The sequence below is a fragment of the Mus musculus genome, chromosome 8 (genome assembly GCF_000001635.26).
Source record: "Mus musculus strain C57BL/6J chromosome 8, GRCm38.p6 C57BL/6J".
Classification (NCBI taxonomy): domain Eukaryota; kingdom Metazoa; phylum Chordata; class Mammalia; order Rodentia; family Muridae; genus Mus; species Mus musculus.
Window position 1 is genome coordinate 111260384 of NC_000074.6, and position 17074 is coordinate 111277457.

At 43.7% G+C, this 17074-nt stretch overlaps 1 protein-coding gene across 1 annotated transcript in view; it reads right to left on the bottom strand.

Annotated features, from left to right (window-relative positions):
• Positions 1 to 10560: 10560 nt before the first annotated feature.
• Positions 10561 to 17074, bottom strand: part of Rfwd3 (ring finger and WD repeat domain 3) — a 29279-nt gene continuing 22765 nt past the window's right edge. The window contains exons 11-13 of the mRNA NM_146218.4: positions 15837 to 16051; positions 13428 to 13639; positions 10561 to 12780 (exon numbers count right to left, since the gene is read on the bottom strand). Coding sequence (NP_666330.2) covers positions 12637 to 12780; positions 13428 to 13639; positions 15837 to 16051 — 571 coding nt within the window. The 3' untranslated portion in view covers positions 10561 to 12636. The remainder of the gene's footprint in view (positions 12781 to 13427; positions 13640 to 15836; positions 16052 to 17074) is intronic.

Here is a 17074-nt window from a genome sequence, read left to right on the forward strand (position 1 = left end):
CCCCTGTGAACCACAGGTCCAGCCTGTGTCAGCAAATTGTATTGCTGACCTGTACGCAACATCTTCAACATTGCTTTACTACACACTAGTGACCCCTCCTTGGGTTGAGAGCGTCACACTTGGCTTCACACAAGGTGTCAACTAAGCCAGCATGACAAAGGTTAGGTTCTAATTCAATTGAGAAAAACTTTGTACAGAGGGGATATATTAATGGTTCCGTACCAAGAGATTAAATGAACCTCCCAGGATGAACTCTGCCAGTCTGCAGTCAGTTTCCAACTAGAATCCTTGAATCTTCCCACCACTCTGGGACACTTCTATCCCACTCTGACCATTCAGCATGTTGGTGGTAAATGAAGACAACTTGAGACAAAAATCTCTACTGGTCAGTATTTTCTGACCATTTAAAAACACAGGGAGCCGGGCGTGGTGGCGCACGCCTTTAATCCCAGCACTTGGGAGGCAGAGGCAGGTGAATTTCTGAGTTCGAGGCCAGCCTGGTCTACAGAGTGAGTTCCAGGACAGCCAGGGCTACACAGAGAAACCCTGTCTTAAAAAACCAAAAACAAAAAAAAAAAAACAAAAAACAACAACAACAACAAAACCACACAGGGAAACAAAAGGATGGAGAGCTGGGAAGATTGCTCTTCCAGAGGACTTGAATTTGATCCCCAGCACCCAGTGGGAGCTAAAAAACCATCAGTGACTGCAATCCCAAGGGCTCCACTGCCCTCTTCTCGTATCTCTGGACACTGCATGTACATGGTACACAAACAGTTATGCAGGCAAAATACCCATACACAAAAATAAATAATTTTCTTTCTTCTTCTTCTTCTTCTTCTTCTTCTTCTTCTTCTTCTTCTTCTTCTTCTTCTTCTTCTTCTTCTTCTTCCTCCTCCTCCTCCTCCTCCTCCTCCTTCTTCTTCTCCTTCTCCTTCTCCTCTCCTCCTTCTTCTCCTTCTCCTTTCTCTTCTCTTCTCTTCTCTCTCTCTCTCTCTCTCTCTCTCTCTCTCTCTTTGTTTTATTTTTCAAAATAGCATCTCACTGTGTAGCCCTGGCTTCCCTGGAACTCACTCTGTAGACCAGGCTGGCCTCGAAGAACTTACCAAGAACAGCGTGCCTCTGCCTCCTCCATGCTGGGATTAAAGACATGCACCACCATCAGTCCAGTCCGGCCAATAAAATGTTTTTAAAGCAAAACAAACAAAAGAGATGTGATGGAGCATGACTTTAATCCCAGCATTCAAGAAGCTGAGACAGGGAGCTGGAGAGATGGCTCAGCGGGTAAGAGCACTGACTGCTCTTTTGAAAGTCCTGAGTTCAAATCCCAGCAACCATATGGTGGCTCGCAATCATCCATAACCAGATTTGACTCCCTCTTCTGGTGTGCCTGAAGACGGAAGCTTAGGCAGATGAGTCTCTGTGAATTTGATGCCAGCCTGACAGGGCTAGATACATACTAACTAGACTGGAACCGGGAGAGTTGAATAGGGGCTTAGCCACCAGGAAAGGAAACCCATGAGAAGGTTCCAACTGCCCACTATGAACGGCCCTGGCCTGTGTCTCTAAGAATAGACGTACGTTGGCATTTCCACCAGCACTTGCCCTTGTTACTACCACAAAATTATCTTGAGACTTCTGTTAAACTTAGTCATGGACTAAAGTAGCTCAGAGTGGACTAAATATACACAGTCCATAGATAAGTCTCAAAAAACCACACCGCCACAAGCCCGTGAGGTCAGGAAGGGCCAGTGTTCAGATTATTTTAAGCCAGTCTAAGGCTCACAGTTGACAATCGGCTCTGAGACAGGAGCAGTTGCCTATCTCTCTGAGCAAATCCTACACCATGCCACAGATGGTCTTTAGTGATAGGGATGAGGATAAATCTATCTTGAAGTCTCAGTGACCAAGAAACACGATACTGAGAAATCTGGGAACCTAGCCAGCTCAGGCTGTGCTCCACAGAGCCAAACCTTATAGCCTCACACTGGTAGAGAAATGGTTGGTTTTACTCAAGTCTTCCAGCCTCATTGACTTAGCTACATTGATGTAGCTACACTACGTCAGGCCAGGCATGGTCATTCATCATTCCCGGTGATTCTAGCACTTGGGAGCTTAGGAAGAGAGGAACAAGAGAAGAAGAGAAACGCTGCAAGTTCTACCTGTCAGCACACACACACACACACACACACACACACACACACACACCACACACACACACACACTCAGAACCTAGGCATGTAGCTCAATGTTTTAGCATATGTCCAACATGTCTAAAGCCCTGGGTTTAACCCCTAGACTTAATAAAATACACGACCTCTATCAGAACTAGGAGATATTGACTCGTTGTACTGTGTTAAGATTCCTGCTTCACTAATTTATTTATTCAGTAGGAATCTGTTGACCATTTTTGTTTGTCTTGGGTTTATAAAAACCAAGGCTTCAATACACAGAGCAGGCTGGCCCCAACTGGTCTTGGTCTCCAGATACTCCTGCCTTAGCCTCTCTAGTTGCCAACTAGTAGCAACTAGTGGGGATGCAAACTAACCCACCCACATGCTGATGAACGTGTTTAAACTATTGCGGGCATTGGTTAAGATCTGGCATATATGAGAGATAAACAAGAGGGCTGTTTAAAGATGTAAGAGCATGGCACCACGTGGCAGTACACATCACTAAACCTTGAATTCCAGCACTCGGGAGGCAGAAGCAGGCAGATTTCTAAGAATTAGCCCAGCCTGGTTTACAGAGAGAGTTCTAAGACAGCCAGGGCTACCCAGAAAAACCCTGTCTTGAAAAACCAAAAGAGAAGACAAACAAACAAACGAAACAAAATTAAAGTTCAAGACTCTGAGGAGATGGAAACTAGCATCTATGAGGAAGAACTATGTTTGGAAGCACGGGTCCCAGCTAAGGCTGGATGACTGCAGATTCAAAACTAGGCTAGGCAACGTGTCTGTAATGAGCGGGAGAGATGGGAAAACCAGAGAACTGGACATGGCTTAGCTCTTACAGGCGTCTAGAAAGTTTAAGAAAGCAACAGCCCAAGTGGGGTAATAGAGGGCTGTAAGTTAAAGGATGTACCTTCTGAGTGGATTCTCAACATTGTGACAGTTCATCAGGAGACAGTCCAAATAGAAAATAATATTTTTTAAGATTTATTTATTATATGTAAATTACACTATAGCAGTCTTCAGACACACCAGAAGAGGGCGTCAGATCTCATTATGGATGGTTGTAAGCCACCATGTGGTTGCTGGAATTTGAACTCAGGACCTTTGGAAGAGCAGCAGTCAGTGCTCTCCACTGAGCCATCTCGCCAGCCCGAAAATAATATTTTTATTGAGTTAAAAACACACAGGAGGGCTGGTGAGATGGCTCAGTGGGTAAGAGCACCCGACTGCTCTTCTGAAGGTCCGGAGTTCAAATCCCAGCAACCACATGGTGGCTCACAACCATCTGTAACAAGATCTGACACCCTCTTCTGGAGTGTTTGAAGACAGCTACAGTGTTACTTACATATAATAAATAAATAAATCTTTAAAAAAAAAAAAAAAAAAAAAAAAAACACACAGGAGAAGCCAGGCGTGGTGGCGAACGCCTTTAATCCCAGCACTCGGGAGGCAGAGGCAGACAGATTTCTAAATTCAAGGCCAGCCTGGTCTACAAAGTGAGTTCCAGGACAGCCAGGGCTATACAGAGAAACCCTGTCTCAAAAAAACAAAAAACAAACAAACAAAAAGTCTGAAGGCTTAAGGAAGGGACATATGTGTTTCTCTAGAATATCTTCACGTCTTCCAGATTGTTGCACAACAACAAACAAAACAAAACAAAACAAACAAAAACAAACATACTTCCCCCATCACCACAAAAACAAAACAAAACAAAACCAAAACAAACAAACAAAAAACAAACAAACAAAAAAAACAATGATTTTTCTAGTGAAGGAAAATCACAGAAAAGAGCTAAAAAAAAAAATCTCTGAACACATTTCCCCCTAAGTCACAGGCTGACTTTTAAGGCTTTGGGTATAGAGCAAGGATCCCAATTCCCCCAGAAAACAACAGCCAGCGGGTAATAAACTGAATGGAGCTTTCAGCAGCTTTAAAGGGCCGAAGAAGTAGATTGACCTTAGGGTTTAAACCATGCTGAGACAGAGTAGCCTTGGGTAAACACTTCTCAGTTGAGGCCTCAGAAAGGCAGAACCCTGAAGTAAAAGACTGGTACTCTAAGAAGGACCTTGCGGGCTGGTGAGATGGCTCAGTGGGTAAGAGCACCCGACTGCTCTTCCGAAGGTCTGGAGTTCAAATCCCAGCAACCACATGGTGGCTCACAACCATCTGTAACAAGATCTGATGCCCTCTTCTGGAGTGTCTGAAGACAGCTACAGTGTACTTACATATAATAAATAAATAAATCTTTAAAAAAAAAAAAAAAAAAAGAAGGACCTTGCCCTGGATTAAAGGGCAAGACTACAATAGATCAGCCATTATAAAGCTCAACACATTCCCCAGTGAGATCAAGGTTACTCATTCTGAAAGAGAAACATTTGGAGTGCATTGTTCTTGTGTGCACACATGCATGTGTGTATGTGTGTGTGTGTTGTTGTGCTGGTGGTAAGTTCATTTGTTTTTGTGGGAAGTTTTGTTTTTCAGAGTGTAGCTCTGGCTGGTCTGGAACCCAGTACGCAGATCAGGTTGCCCTTAAACTCAGAGTCCCATCTGCCTCTGCCCCTAGAGTGCTGGGATTAAAGGGGCATGCCACCTCTGCCTGGCTACACCCCAGGCTGTCATTAAAAATGACCTCGAACTGATCATTCTGCCTTCACCTCAGGAGTTGGAATTGCAGGCATGAGCCTCCGCCACACCTAACTGTAATTCCTCTTATGGGGAAATCAAAAGTTAGTATCCGATGTTTTTCCTTGACACTAAGAGGGGGAGTTGAAGGAAAAGCATATTTGCCTCGTGATTTGAAGTGCATTCACATTATCTTACCAGTTAGGGCATCCCCTTTCGGGGAAGAAATGGGGTCAAGGCCACTTGGGTAACTCGGGTCCCAGATCTTCATTGGTTTAGATTCTGTGCCTACTTCTTTCCATCTCCGTGTCATCGTTTCCCAACTGTTTCTGGGTACAACCAATTCTTGAAATTTATCCTTTGTCAGGATGATGGTGGTGGGGATGTTTTGTTTTGTTTTGTTTTGTTTTGTTTTGTTTTGTTTTGTTTGAGACAGGGTCTCATGTAGCCCAGGCTTGCCCCAAACTCAGTATGTAGTAAGGTGACACAGAACTCCTTAATCCTCCTGCCTCCACCTCACGAACACTGGAATTCTGGAATTGCAGATGGACACTTACCACACCTGTCCTTGAACAACCAACCTTTTAGATCACATATGAAAGAAGCCATGAGCTGTTAGGTGGTGGTGGTGCATGCTTTTAATTCCACCACTCAAGGCAGAGGCAGGAAGATCTCTGTTCCATACCAGTCTGGTCTACAGATCCAAGATAGCCAGGGCTACACAGAGAAGCGTAGTATCAGAAAACCAGGAAACAAAAGAGAGAAAGCCTTCGGTTATCCATCAGACCGCCTCCACCGGCATAGGTCAGAGCTATCTTCAGTCATCAGTCCAACACTGATGGCTTTTAAGTCACACAGTCGTGCCTATAAGCATCAGGAAGACCTTGAAGATATAGCATTAGTTTTATTATTTTTCGAGACAGGTTCTTACTATACAACATATTGAAGCCTGCTTCCCTGGTATTACTTCCCTGGCATAACTGTAGCCATTTTGCTTCAGGCCTGTCTGCCAACCTATATTGCAGACACAGAAAGCAGCTTAGCTAGAGACACAGAAAAAGTTTGGCTCAGAGCAAGGCAAGTTGATCATACATCCTGTTATGCTCAGAGGTTTGTTATGTTTTGAGGACTGTACTTGGAAATTCTCCAGCCAAAGCCGTCTCTCAGGGCCAAGCAAGAGAGGGGGCAAGTTGAACTGTTATGTTTGAATGACTAAAAAACGTGGAAGGGCTGGTGAGATGGCTCAGTGGGTAAGAGCACCCGACTGCTCTTCCGAAGGTTCGAAGTTCAAATCCCAGCAACCACATGGTGGCTCACAACCACCCGGAATGAGATCTGATGCCCTCTTCTGGTGCGTCTGGAGACAGCTACAGTGTACTTACATATAATAAATAAATAAATAAATAAATCTTTAAAAAAAAAAAAACGTGGAAAAGGGCATACCACCCTATAGCCCCTGTATCTGCTCATGAGTTCATTGTGGGTTTTCCCCATATAAACTGACCCTGGACAATGTCCATGGTCACAGCAGCTTCCAGCTCCCAACTCTGAAGCTGTGTCCCTGATCAATCGGTTTTGGGGTAGGTGTTTAATAAACTGGGATAGTTTTATCCCAGTCTGCCTGAGATTGGTGTTTGTGTGGTTTGTGGGGCGATTTCTGGACCCTAACAAACCTAGGCAGCCAGGATGCCCAAAACCTCTAATACAACTGTTGGGATTCAGTAATCGCCACTCAAACCATACAAACACTGACCTCAGTTAAGCAAGAATAGTTTATTGAACGCATAAAATGATACTGGACATCCAGGATCACAAAAGGACTTCAGGAGCCTAGTTGTGGTACTAGTCTGCCCTCAGGGTAGAGTTTTTATAGGAAAAACCAGGTTCAAAAATTTAAAGGGCAAGGAGATGGGCAGTTGGTTTACTAGGCAAAATATTATCAGTATTAACCTTTAAGCTGATCGGTCCTGAGTAAGGTAAGGTGGGGAGGTGGAGGGGTGGTGAACAGGGGAATTTCAGAATATTGAGTAACATAACATGAGTATTTTAATCATAACTTTTTAGCTTGTTAGTAGCATTCTTCAGTGTCAGACACATTAGCCATAGTGAGCCCATACGTAGGAGCAGGAAGGCCTGCCTGGTTGTCCACTCTGACTCAAGCTGTTTTAGATATAACAGTTCATATTGACCTTCGATTTGATGGGTCCTCTGTAAAGCTTTGTGGAGCAAAACAGCGTTTGTGGTCAGCATGTCCTTGAGCCAAGTCACTTCTCTGTCAGTGACTGGCAGGCATGTTACAGCAATAATATGGAATAACTGACAGGCATGGAGCAAAATGGTTTCCAGCTATTCTAGCGGGGTCAGGCTATAACAACTTTAATCGTGAGATTATTCAATTGTTGGCAGCTTTGTTTAGATAACAAAACTCCGGATCTTTTTAAATGATATTTAAATTTTTGTCTTGTTTTGTTTTTTATCTTTTTCCAGACAGGGTTTCTCTGTGTAGCCTTGGCTACCCTGGAGCTCACTCTGTAGACCAGGCTGGCCTCGAACTCAGAAATCTGCCTTTCTCTGCCTCTCAAGTGCTGGGATTAAAGGCGTGTGCCACCACTGCCCGGCTAATTTTTATTTTTATATTTTTGTTTTTGGGTTTTTTTGTTTGTTTGTTTTTTGAGACAGGGTTTCTCTGTGTAGTCCTGGCTGTCCTGGAACTCACTCTGTAAACCTGGCTGGCCTCGAACTCAGAAATTTGCCTCCCTCTGCCTCCCAAGTGCTAGGATTAAAGACATGCGCCACCACGTCCGGCTTAATTTTTAAATTTTTATTTATTTTGTTTATATGAGTACATTGTAGCTGTCTTCAGACACACCAGAAGTGGATATCAGATCACATTACAGATGGTTGTGAGCCACTATGTGGTTGCTGGGAGTTAAACTCATGACCTTTGGAAGAGGAGTCAGTGCTCTTAACTGCTGAGCCATCTCTAGCCCTGATTTATGTTTATTTATTTATTTTTGAGAGGGGACCACCGTCTTGAAATCCTATTTTCTGAGTTGGAGAAATGGCTCAAAAGTTAAGAGCACTGATTGCCGGCTGGATGAGATTTAGCACCCTCCTCTGGACTTTCTGAAGACAGCTACAGTGTACCTAAATTATACAGTGTATAATAAATAAATAAAAATCTAAAAAAAAAAAAAAAAAGCACTGATTGCTCTTCCAGAGGTCCTGAGTTCAATTCCCAACAACCACATGGCACACGGTAGCTCACAACCATCTGTAATGGGATCTGATGCCTGCCCTCTTCTGGCGTGTATGGAGACAGCAACAGTGTACCATATACATAAAATAAATAAATCTTAAAAAAGAAAAAAGAAATCCTATTTTCCTGTCAATGCTAATCATTCCTTTTATTCAGATTCAGATGTTAGCTGTGGCCCACACTGAGCCTCTAGGACTGCCCTTCTGCCTAGTGTCCATTACTGGACAAAGTGCTACAAGGACAACGTATGTTTGTTTTGAATTTTCAGCACGGAAAAAACTTGTGGGGCATCTGTCTACATTGTCCTGGAGACAGAATCATGGAGAGTCGAAATGAGCTTTTACGTTTTAAACATGTATGTGCATGTTTGTTCAGTACGCTTGGAGATCAGAAGGTCTTGGATTTCCTGGAACTGTAGTTACGGATAGTTGTGAGTGATGGGAACTTGGTCTTCAGTAGTGTATGGTGGAAGGACCAGAGCATGTAAAACTGAAACACCGTCTGTATGCCATTTCCCTTGGCAGGGGCCAAACAGAATTTGTCTTGAATGCTAACCTTGAACTTGAGATCCTTCCGCTCAGCCTATAGATGCTGGCATGTCTGGCCTTAATTTCATTAGGAATTTTTTTTTTTTTTTTTTTTTTGGTTTTTCGAGACAGGGTTTCTCTGTATAGCTCTGGCCGTCTCCTGGAACTCACTTTGTAGACCAGGCTGGCCTCAAACTCAGAAATCCGCCTGCCTCTGCCTCCTGAGTGCTGAGATTAAAGGCGTGCGCCACCACGACTGGCTTCATTAGGATTTAAAAAAACATTTCTTTCTTGTAAAATAATGAGTAATTCAAGTGTTTAAAATTCTTTTTTTTTTTTTTTTGGTTTTTCGAGACAGGGTTTCTCTGTGTAGCCCTGGCTGTCCTGGAACTCACTTTGTAGACCAGGCTGGCCTCGAACTCAGAAATCCGCCTGTCTCTGCCTCCCAAGTGCTGGGGTCAAAGGCATGCGCCACCACTGCCCGGCTTAAAATTCTTTACTTCCTAATAATTGTAAGGGCCAGTGATTTGCAAAGAATGATACCCCAGACTCACATTGTATGCAACAGCAAAGAGCATTTGTTCCTCAGAGAACCTGCATGCAGGGGTCCACTATGTATCAGGATGGAAGACAGAGGTGTGGCTTTTGCTGGGTCAATTTAAAGCCTGTTAGGGTAGGAGTGGGTGACTTTTAACTTTCTTTTCCTTGTTTGGTTGGTTCTATTGGGATGGGTTTAAGTAGGTACCTTTGTGATTGGTTAAGGCTCTGGGGGATTTTGGAGATTTTTTTCTGATTAATACTTGGCTCAAAGTAGGTGGTAATGGGGCTTCTACAGCTCCTGACTGGCTGCCTGTCAGAGTTTTTTTTTATTGTTGTTTTTTCTTTTTTTCTGGAAATTGGCTGTTTTGGACTTTTCTAGTTCTGGGGACCAGAAACATAGGCCTAGTCTTCCTAATGGCCAGTTTGCAGACTGGCATGGAGTCAGTCTGGCTGTGGTTAACTCATTCCTCTCAGAATGTACTGTGTACTCCTTTAATCCCAGCACTTGGTCAACAGAGGCACGGGGATCTGGTCTACAAAGCTACATGTTGAGTTCCAGACCAGCCAGGAATACATATACATTTTTTTTAAATGCTGTTAGGATTCTTAGCAATTCGGGATTTTCTACCCCATAACTCCCCCTTGCCTTGAAACACTTGGCTCGCACTTGGGAGGCAGAGGCAGAGGCAGGTGGATTTCTGAGTTCGAGGCCAGCCTGGTCTACACAGTGAGTTCCAGGACAGCCAGGGCTATACAGAGAAACCGTCTTGAAAAACAAAAAACAAAAACAAACAAAAAACAAACACAAACAAAAAACCACTTGGCTCTGTAACAATACCAGTATGCTCTTAGTGGTTGTTCAACTGGAAGACATAATCCACCTTTTTCAGTCTAAGTGCAGAGCACGTATGTACCAACATATTAATTTGAAACAACAATCTGAAGCTACTGTGACGAGCAAGGGATTATACTTGCTCATTGCTAATATCCCCGTCAAAGCATTAGCAAGTAATTTTAAGAAATTCTTTCCATCTCTTCCCATTTTACAGGTGCCTCAATTTAAAGCAATAACAGGAAGCCACCAAGCAGGGAAGTCTGAGGAATCTATCCAAAGAGGGCTGGCAGTTGGAGCCTCAGCAGTTTAGATAAAATATTTACACTGGGCACAGTGGAACACACGTGTAATCTCTGCACTTGGGAGGTATAGGTAAGCAAGAAGCAAGGCCAGCCTTTCCTACATAGGGAGTTAAAGTACTTGAGACTCTAAAGATGGCTAGGCTAATTAAGTAAGCATTTACTCAGCTCTAGGGACCATCCTGTGTAACTCATATCCAGTACCAGATGCGATGGAGAATCTCCTAGGGTAGGATTCTGCCCTACCTTTCCCAAGAGGCAGGGGTATTCCTGCATCCAGTAAACAGGCGGAAGACACTGGGAAGACACCTTACAAATTCTTTATTTTGTTAACATTAAAACATTGAAACACACACAGGACAGCAGATATTCAGAAATCCCAATGCCCTATGACAAGATTTTAAAACAAAACAGATCTTGCTGGTGCTAAGACTAGAGCCCAGGTTTAGAGATGAAGTTTCTTGCAATAAGGTTGTCTTTGGTCAATCGGTCCATACTGTGAATCTGCTTCCAAATCACAGATTTGGGCTTCTAATACAGCTCAGTGGTAGAGCAAAAACCTTAACCAGGTTGAGGTCCTGGCACTCCCCCACCCCAATCCAAATTTATTGTGGAAATGCAAATTGCCACGGCAAGGCTTGGTATTTAGCTTAGCTTCTGTGGTAGCAAATCCCCAGTCAGCCTTAAATGTCCTTCAAGGCAAGTCATATCCTAACCCTGCCCCAGACTAACCTGACACGCACAGCTTTTATTGTGGCCATCTGCTTTAGTTAGTTGAATTCTATTTAATTTGAATCCTATCCTGAAATCGAAGCTCCAGGCCCAGGCAGCTACTCTTAAGCATCACTCTATCAAAAGCACCTGGGGGAAGAAAGGGAGAGAAGGCGACTTTCCTCTACGCTGTGGAAGCTAACATTTTTCTTTTGCCCCCCCCCCCCCCTTTTTCTCCGTGTTATAGCTTTTGGCTGTCCAAAACCTACTTTGTAGTGAGGGTGGCCTTGAACTCATAGGGATCTACCAGTTTCTGCCTTCAGCGTGCTGGGACCAAAGGCATGTATTACCTCAACTGTCTGGAAGCTGACATTTTTAAAGCTTACTTTAAGTTTTAAAAACAAAACAAATTACACATCTTCAAATAGGTTTCATTAAGCAGATAAAGCCACAACTTGGAATTCTGGGAAAATTAACAATTTTCCCTTAATAATCCCTTGCTGGCAGTACAGGTCCCCAAAATAGCTGAGTTTGATAGGCATGAAAGAACTTTTATTTAAAAAAGATAGTGCTTCATCAAAGAACATCTGAGAGAATCAGACATGTTGCCTATGCCTTGAGACAAGGTGTCTTAGGGGCAGTGGCTTAGTGGAGTAGCCTAAGGCAAAGCAGACAAATATAACCTGAGCATACCTCTAAATGCTGGACAATTTGGGACCACAAGAATGGAAGTTTCTGAGTGTCTTCCTTTCTGTCACCTACAGATCTCTAGCCACTATTAACTTCCTGAGAATAACCACTTCATTTTCAGAAAAAAGTAGAACAGGAGGGGAAGTTTTTACTTGGGAATTATCTATCCTTCAGCATTGACTTTGGGGGGTGAGTTCGAGTAAAAGCCAGGCTCCTGAGTATCTCAAGCTAACTAGAAAATTTCAAGTCTTTAACAATTGCCCAAACACCTCTTCCCTTTCCTCACCTCTCACAATGCAATGAACTTACTGCACAAAGCTTAAAGCTATGCCTTTACATATGGCTAGCTAGTCAGCCAATTCCACCATTGGACTTATCAACATTCTAGTAGGCATGGATACCTGGGATGTAACTTGTTGCCACAAAGCATATCTCACAGAAGTACCAGACACTGGGGGCAGACAGCAGTGCAGGGGTATGGGAGAAATCAAGTCACTGAAAGGTTATGAGCATTCAGACTTGGAAATAGGTCAAATTCCACACAAGATATTAATGGTGCCCTTTATGCTTAGTGGAAGACTCTCTCCTGTATCTTTTGCATCCAAGAAGCAAGGCAGACCTTTCATGTACCACTTTTAAGCCAATTAGCCTAACTGACAAGACAATTTAGGTTGGTTGGTTGGTTATCACAACCCCAAAATGCTTGGTGCATACTCATATTCTAAATAGCAAGTTGAGAGGACTGTATAGAATTTAAGTAAAAAAATTTCCAGGCAAGATTCCCAAGGGTACTCATTTGATGCCAACAGCACACACAATCCTGGTGTCTCAGTGATACATGACCACACTAATCCAATGAACCATGATCCAGACGCTCCAGTCCCAGCATGTAAACAGATATCTCTGCTCAGGGGTACTAGGTGCTAAATCAATGCAACGTTAACTAGCAGCGGTGAGTCTGCAAGTCTCAAGACCATGCTCACTCCCACTTGTACATATGGACAGTCTTCTCTGTCAAGGTGGCCAGATAGCTGTTCTGATTCGTTTCAAATGGGCAGATGTCCAGGACAGGTTCACCAGCCTTCAGGTTCTGCAGCAACAAGCCACTGCCAGCATTCCACAACTTAAACAAACAAACAAACAAAAAGCAAAAATAGAGGTCAACGGGGAGTCAGGCCAGGTGGGGAATAACTTTCTCTAACCATAACACTCTACAAAAACAGCACCCCTATGCTGCCTTTAAAAGCAAGCCAAGAACTCATTTCTTTCATTTAAGTGCCACAAGTCTTCTACATACTGTCCCTTCTAAAGACAAGGCCACTACCTCTGTCCTCGTGGAACATATATTTATTTTAATTATGTGCGTCTGTGTGGGATACCCGTGGAAGAATGGGATCTTCTGGAGCTGGAATAACAGCTGGCCCTGAGCCATCCAATTTAGGTGTCTGGAACCAAACTTGGATTCTCTGGAGGAGGAGTACACCCTCCTACTGCTAAGTCAGCTCTCCAGCCATGGAGCACACATCCCAACAATGTTTTATTTTCGAAAAGTTTTATTACAAGCATTGTGGGCCGGGCATGGTGGTGCATACCTTTAATCCCAGCACTCGGGATTACAATATATATATATTGTACTTTAGTCCAGTGTGGTGGAGCCTGTAACTGACTCCCTCATATATGCCATTATGCTTCATAGAGGCAAGTGCCTTACAACTGGGCTAGGCCCTCAAACCCCAAACTATTTTAAAATATAAACTGAAACAGGCTCACCAGTGTAGACTGTGACGCTTCATCCCCAGTACATACTAGGACATTGCCATTATTCTCTGGGCTTTGGAAGATGGCACTTTTGGTCAACAGTTTGCAAGTGGGTCCCCCAAGGAATGTTTGTACAGGAAGACAGGAACAGACCGGCTCTCCAGCATCGTCCAGTTTGTAAGACATCTCCAATAGCACAGTTCGGACAGTGTTATGGCTTTTATCTATGAGGCAGAGAATCAGTGTTACATCATGGAGGGAGGTGAAGCAAAAGAAATTAAGTATCTGAACCTCAGATATTTTCAACCGACTTGGCTAGAAAAGCTAAATACATTAAACCCCAAGCTCCTCAAAGCAAACACAGCAATGCAGCACACACGAGACCCTGACTCCTGGGCTAGGATGAAGGAATTACCTGCAGTAGGTTTTTCCTACTAGAGTAACAACTCCAAGAATGCACTGGTTTTATAAAATCACTGCACCCTCTGAGACCTGGGGAATTTATTGTTCAAGTGTCCTAATGGTATTTTCCCTTCTTCCATTGAGGACTCCATTAGCTAGTTATCAGAAAAGTAGAGTTATATCTGAGGTACATCTGAGAGACAGACAAGAACAGGAAAACAAAACGGGACCCCAAGCTTTCTATGTAAATCACAGCATGATTTGGTAAGAGCCAAAAGGCCAGAAGCAGCAATTCAAACAGTTTCTCAGACAAAACAAACACTCTGTTGGGCACTCTGATGATCTGACCAATAAACTTGACAAATCTACCTGTCATACATTTGAATACCAGAGTCAATTCCTTAGAACCCATTTTTAGGCCAGGCGTGGTGGTTCACGCCTTTAATCCCAGCACTCGGGAGGCAGAGGCAGGCGAATTTCTGAGTTCGAGGCCAGCCTGGTCTACAGAGTGAGTTCTAGGACAGCCAGGGCTACACAGGGAAACTCTGTCTCAAAAAAAAAAAACCAAAAAAAAAAAAAAAAAAAAAACCAAACCAACCATTTTTAGTGTTGACTTAAATCAGTAGACACAGATGCTGCTCCACTAGCCAGGCATGGTGACACGCTATCTGGCTGTTTCTAATCCCTTTTCTTAGGTGAAGTGAGGAGCAGACAAAAGAAATCTGAAGTTGAAGAGATGGATTCTTTTCCCTGGAGCTTTAAGTAGTAAACCTGCTTTTGTTATTTGTGAGTTGTCATGCTGCCTGTGACTCACCTGAACCTATCTTCTAATCTGGTTGGGGCTCTCTCAGACGGTAACTGTCTAGGTACGAAAAAACTGGACTCAGGCCAGGTAAGAGTCACAAGGGTGTCTGCCAGTATAAACAAATGTCCTGGAAGAGAGGCACCTATTTACAGGTCAGAACTTAAGGGACAAGGTGCTTGACAGGACAAAGACATTTCTTGTGAACAGTATACCAAAGCCAACCATCACTAAATACCCAGAATCCCATAAGGGCAGGGCTACAGTTCATGCCATTTCGAAGACCTCAGGACCAAGTTAAAGGGGCAAACCCTCACCAAACTGACCACCAGGGATAGATCCTTTTCTTTTCTCTTCTTTTCGAGACAGGGTTTCTCTGTGTAGCCCTGGCTGTCCTGGAACTCACTTTGTAGACCAGGCTGGCCTCGAACTCAGAAATTCACCTGTCTCTGCCTCCGGAGTGCTGGGATTAAAGGCGTGCGCCACCACGCCCAGCTTTTTTTTTTTTTTTTTTTTTTTTTTTTTTTAAAGATTTACTGTAACTGTCTTCAGACACACCAGAAAAAGGCGTCAGATCTCATTACGGGTGGTTGTGAGCCACCATGTGGTTGCTGGGAATTGAACTCTGGAAGAGCAGTCAGTCCTCTTATCCGCTGAGCCAGCTCTCCAGCCCCGATTCTTTTCTTTAAGTGGGAACAAAACAAACCTGTAAATCAATAGCTGCTCGGAGTTCTATCCATGGATTTGGAGGCAGTAGAGTTGAGCTGCCTAGATAGTTCCACAAAACCATGCTGTCCATCTTAACTTTGTTGGACTTAAATATGGAGTAACTAAAACACTGATCTGATATCGGGCTGTTTGCAGCTGGGGACTTTTCTTAGGTGAAGTGAGGGTGAAGTGGACTAAGGTGATGAGATGGACTCAAGGGTAGACCACCTCATCCTGTCACTGTTGTTAGATACAGCAGATTCTAGAGTGCTTAATTCACTTCCAGAAACACATGGCAGGAAAGCTGTCAAATATACAGGGTAGGGAGGCACTCTCTGTGAAAGAAATGGGAGCCACCATCTTCACTGTAGTACCAAGAACTGCAGCACAGCCTGTCAGCCTTAGAGAAGCTGACCAAAGCCACCTGGTTTCTTCTTACCTGTACCTCCTCCCCACCCCCCACCCCCCACCCCCAAAATAGCAGGCCCATAAGAACTTTCAGAACTCACCAGGTCTGTAAGTCACAAGACAGTGTCGGGTGCTGCTCTCTGTCTGAAAGTCTACAAAGCCCCCTGGCTCCAAGGACAGCACATGAGGCTTATGAGAAAAGTCTGATTTTAGCTCCCAGAAGGAGGCATTCTCCAATGTTCCAGCCAGCACCCCACCATAAGGAAATGCAGCCACTGCAGCTTTGGGTAAATATGACAGGGATACCAGAGGACATCTGAAGGCAAAAAAAGGAAATCATGACATACATTCCAAATACAACACTTGGGCTGTTCCAGACCTCATGACCAGAGGACCTGGGCCACATTCCCAACTCAACAGAAGTCAAACAGAAAGATAAGTATCCTCCTGCACCCTCTAAAAAGCAACGAGCCAGGTCTGTAAGAGAAATAAAAAGGAAATACATATAATATTCTGCACCTACTTTCAACAGAGCCGGGATTCAAACCCAGGACAAGTGGCTGAGTTGCACATTTAACACATCAAAGTAGACCTGGCCCCCAGGTTCTCTTAGCATCCCTCAGTCCCTACCTGGTTCTCCCAGCATGTTCCCACCCTCCACTCTGAACTTGCAGCCCAGGGGCTTGCCTTCCCCTCCCCCAGAGGCTTTTTCCCATATAACACAGACACTGTGGTCTCTCCCAAGTCACTTCTCCTTCTTTGTGTGAGTGCTCTCTCTTCCCACTTCCCTCTGTCTTTCCCTATGGTGACTTCACTGGCTTCCTTCGTTCCTTTGTTAACAGTGAACTCACCCAAAAGTGCTTTCCCAACAAATATGTCTTTATATATACTCTAATCTGGCTTGAATTTGCTCATTTCACTGAACTAACTTGTCCAATAGCATACATCATATGATTCCAAAGAAAAACCCTATAACAGGCTGGAGAGCTGGCTCAGTGGTTAAGAGCAGTGGCTGTTCTTCCCGAGGACCTGAGTTCAATTCCCAGTACCCACATGGCACACCTACAACTCTAAGTCCATCTAGTTCCAGAGGATCCAATACCCTCACAGACATACACAGGCAAAAATACCAACGTATTTAAAATTAAAAAAGAAAACCCTGTAACAAAAACACAGCCTAAAAGCAAATCATACTTTAACAACAACAACAAAAAAAGAATGATTTTTTTGTTTTTTCTTTTTCTTTTTTCTTTTTTTTCTCGAGACAGGGTTTCTCTGTGTAGCCAGAATGATTTTTTTTGTTCTGTTGTTTTTTGAAATATAATTTCTCTATGTAGTC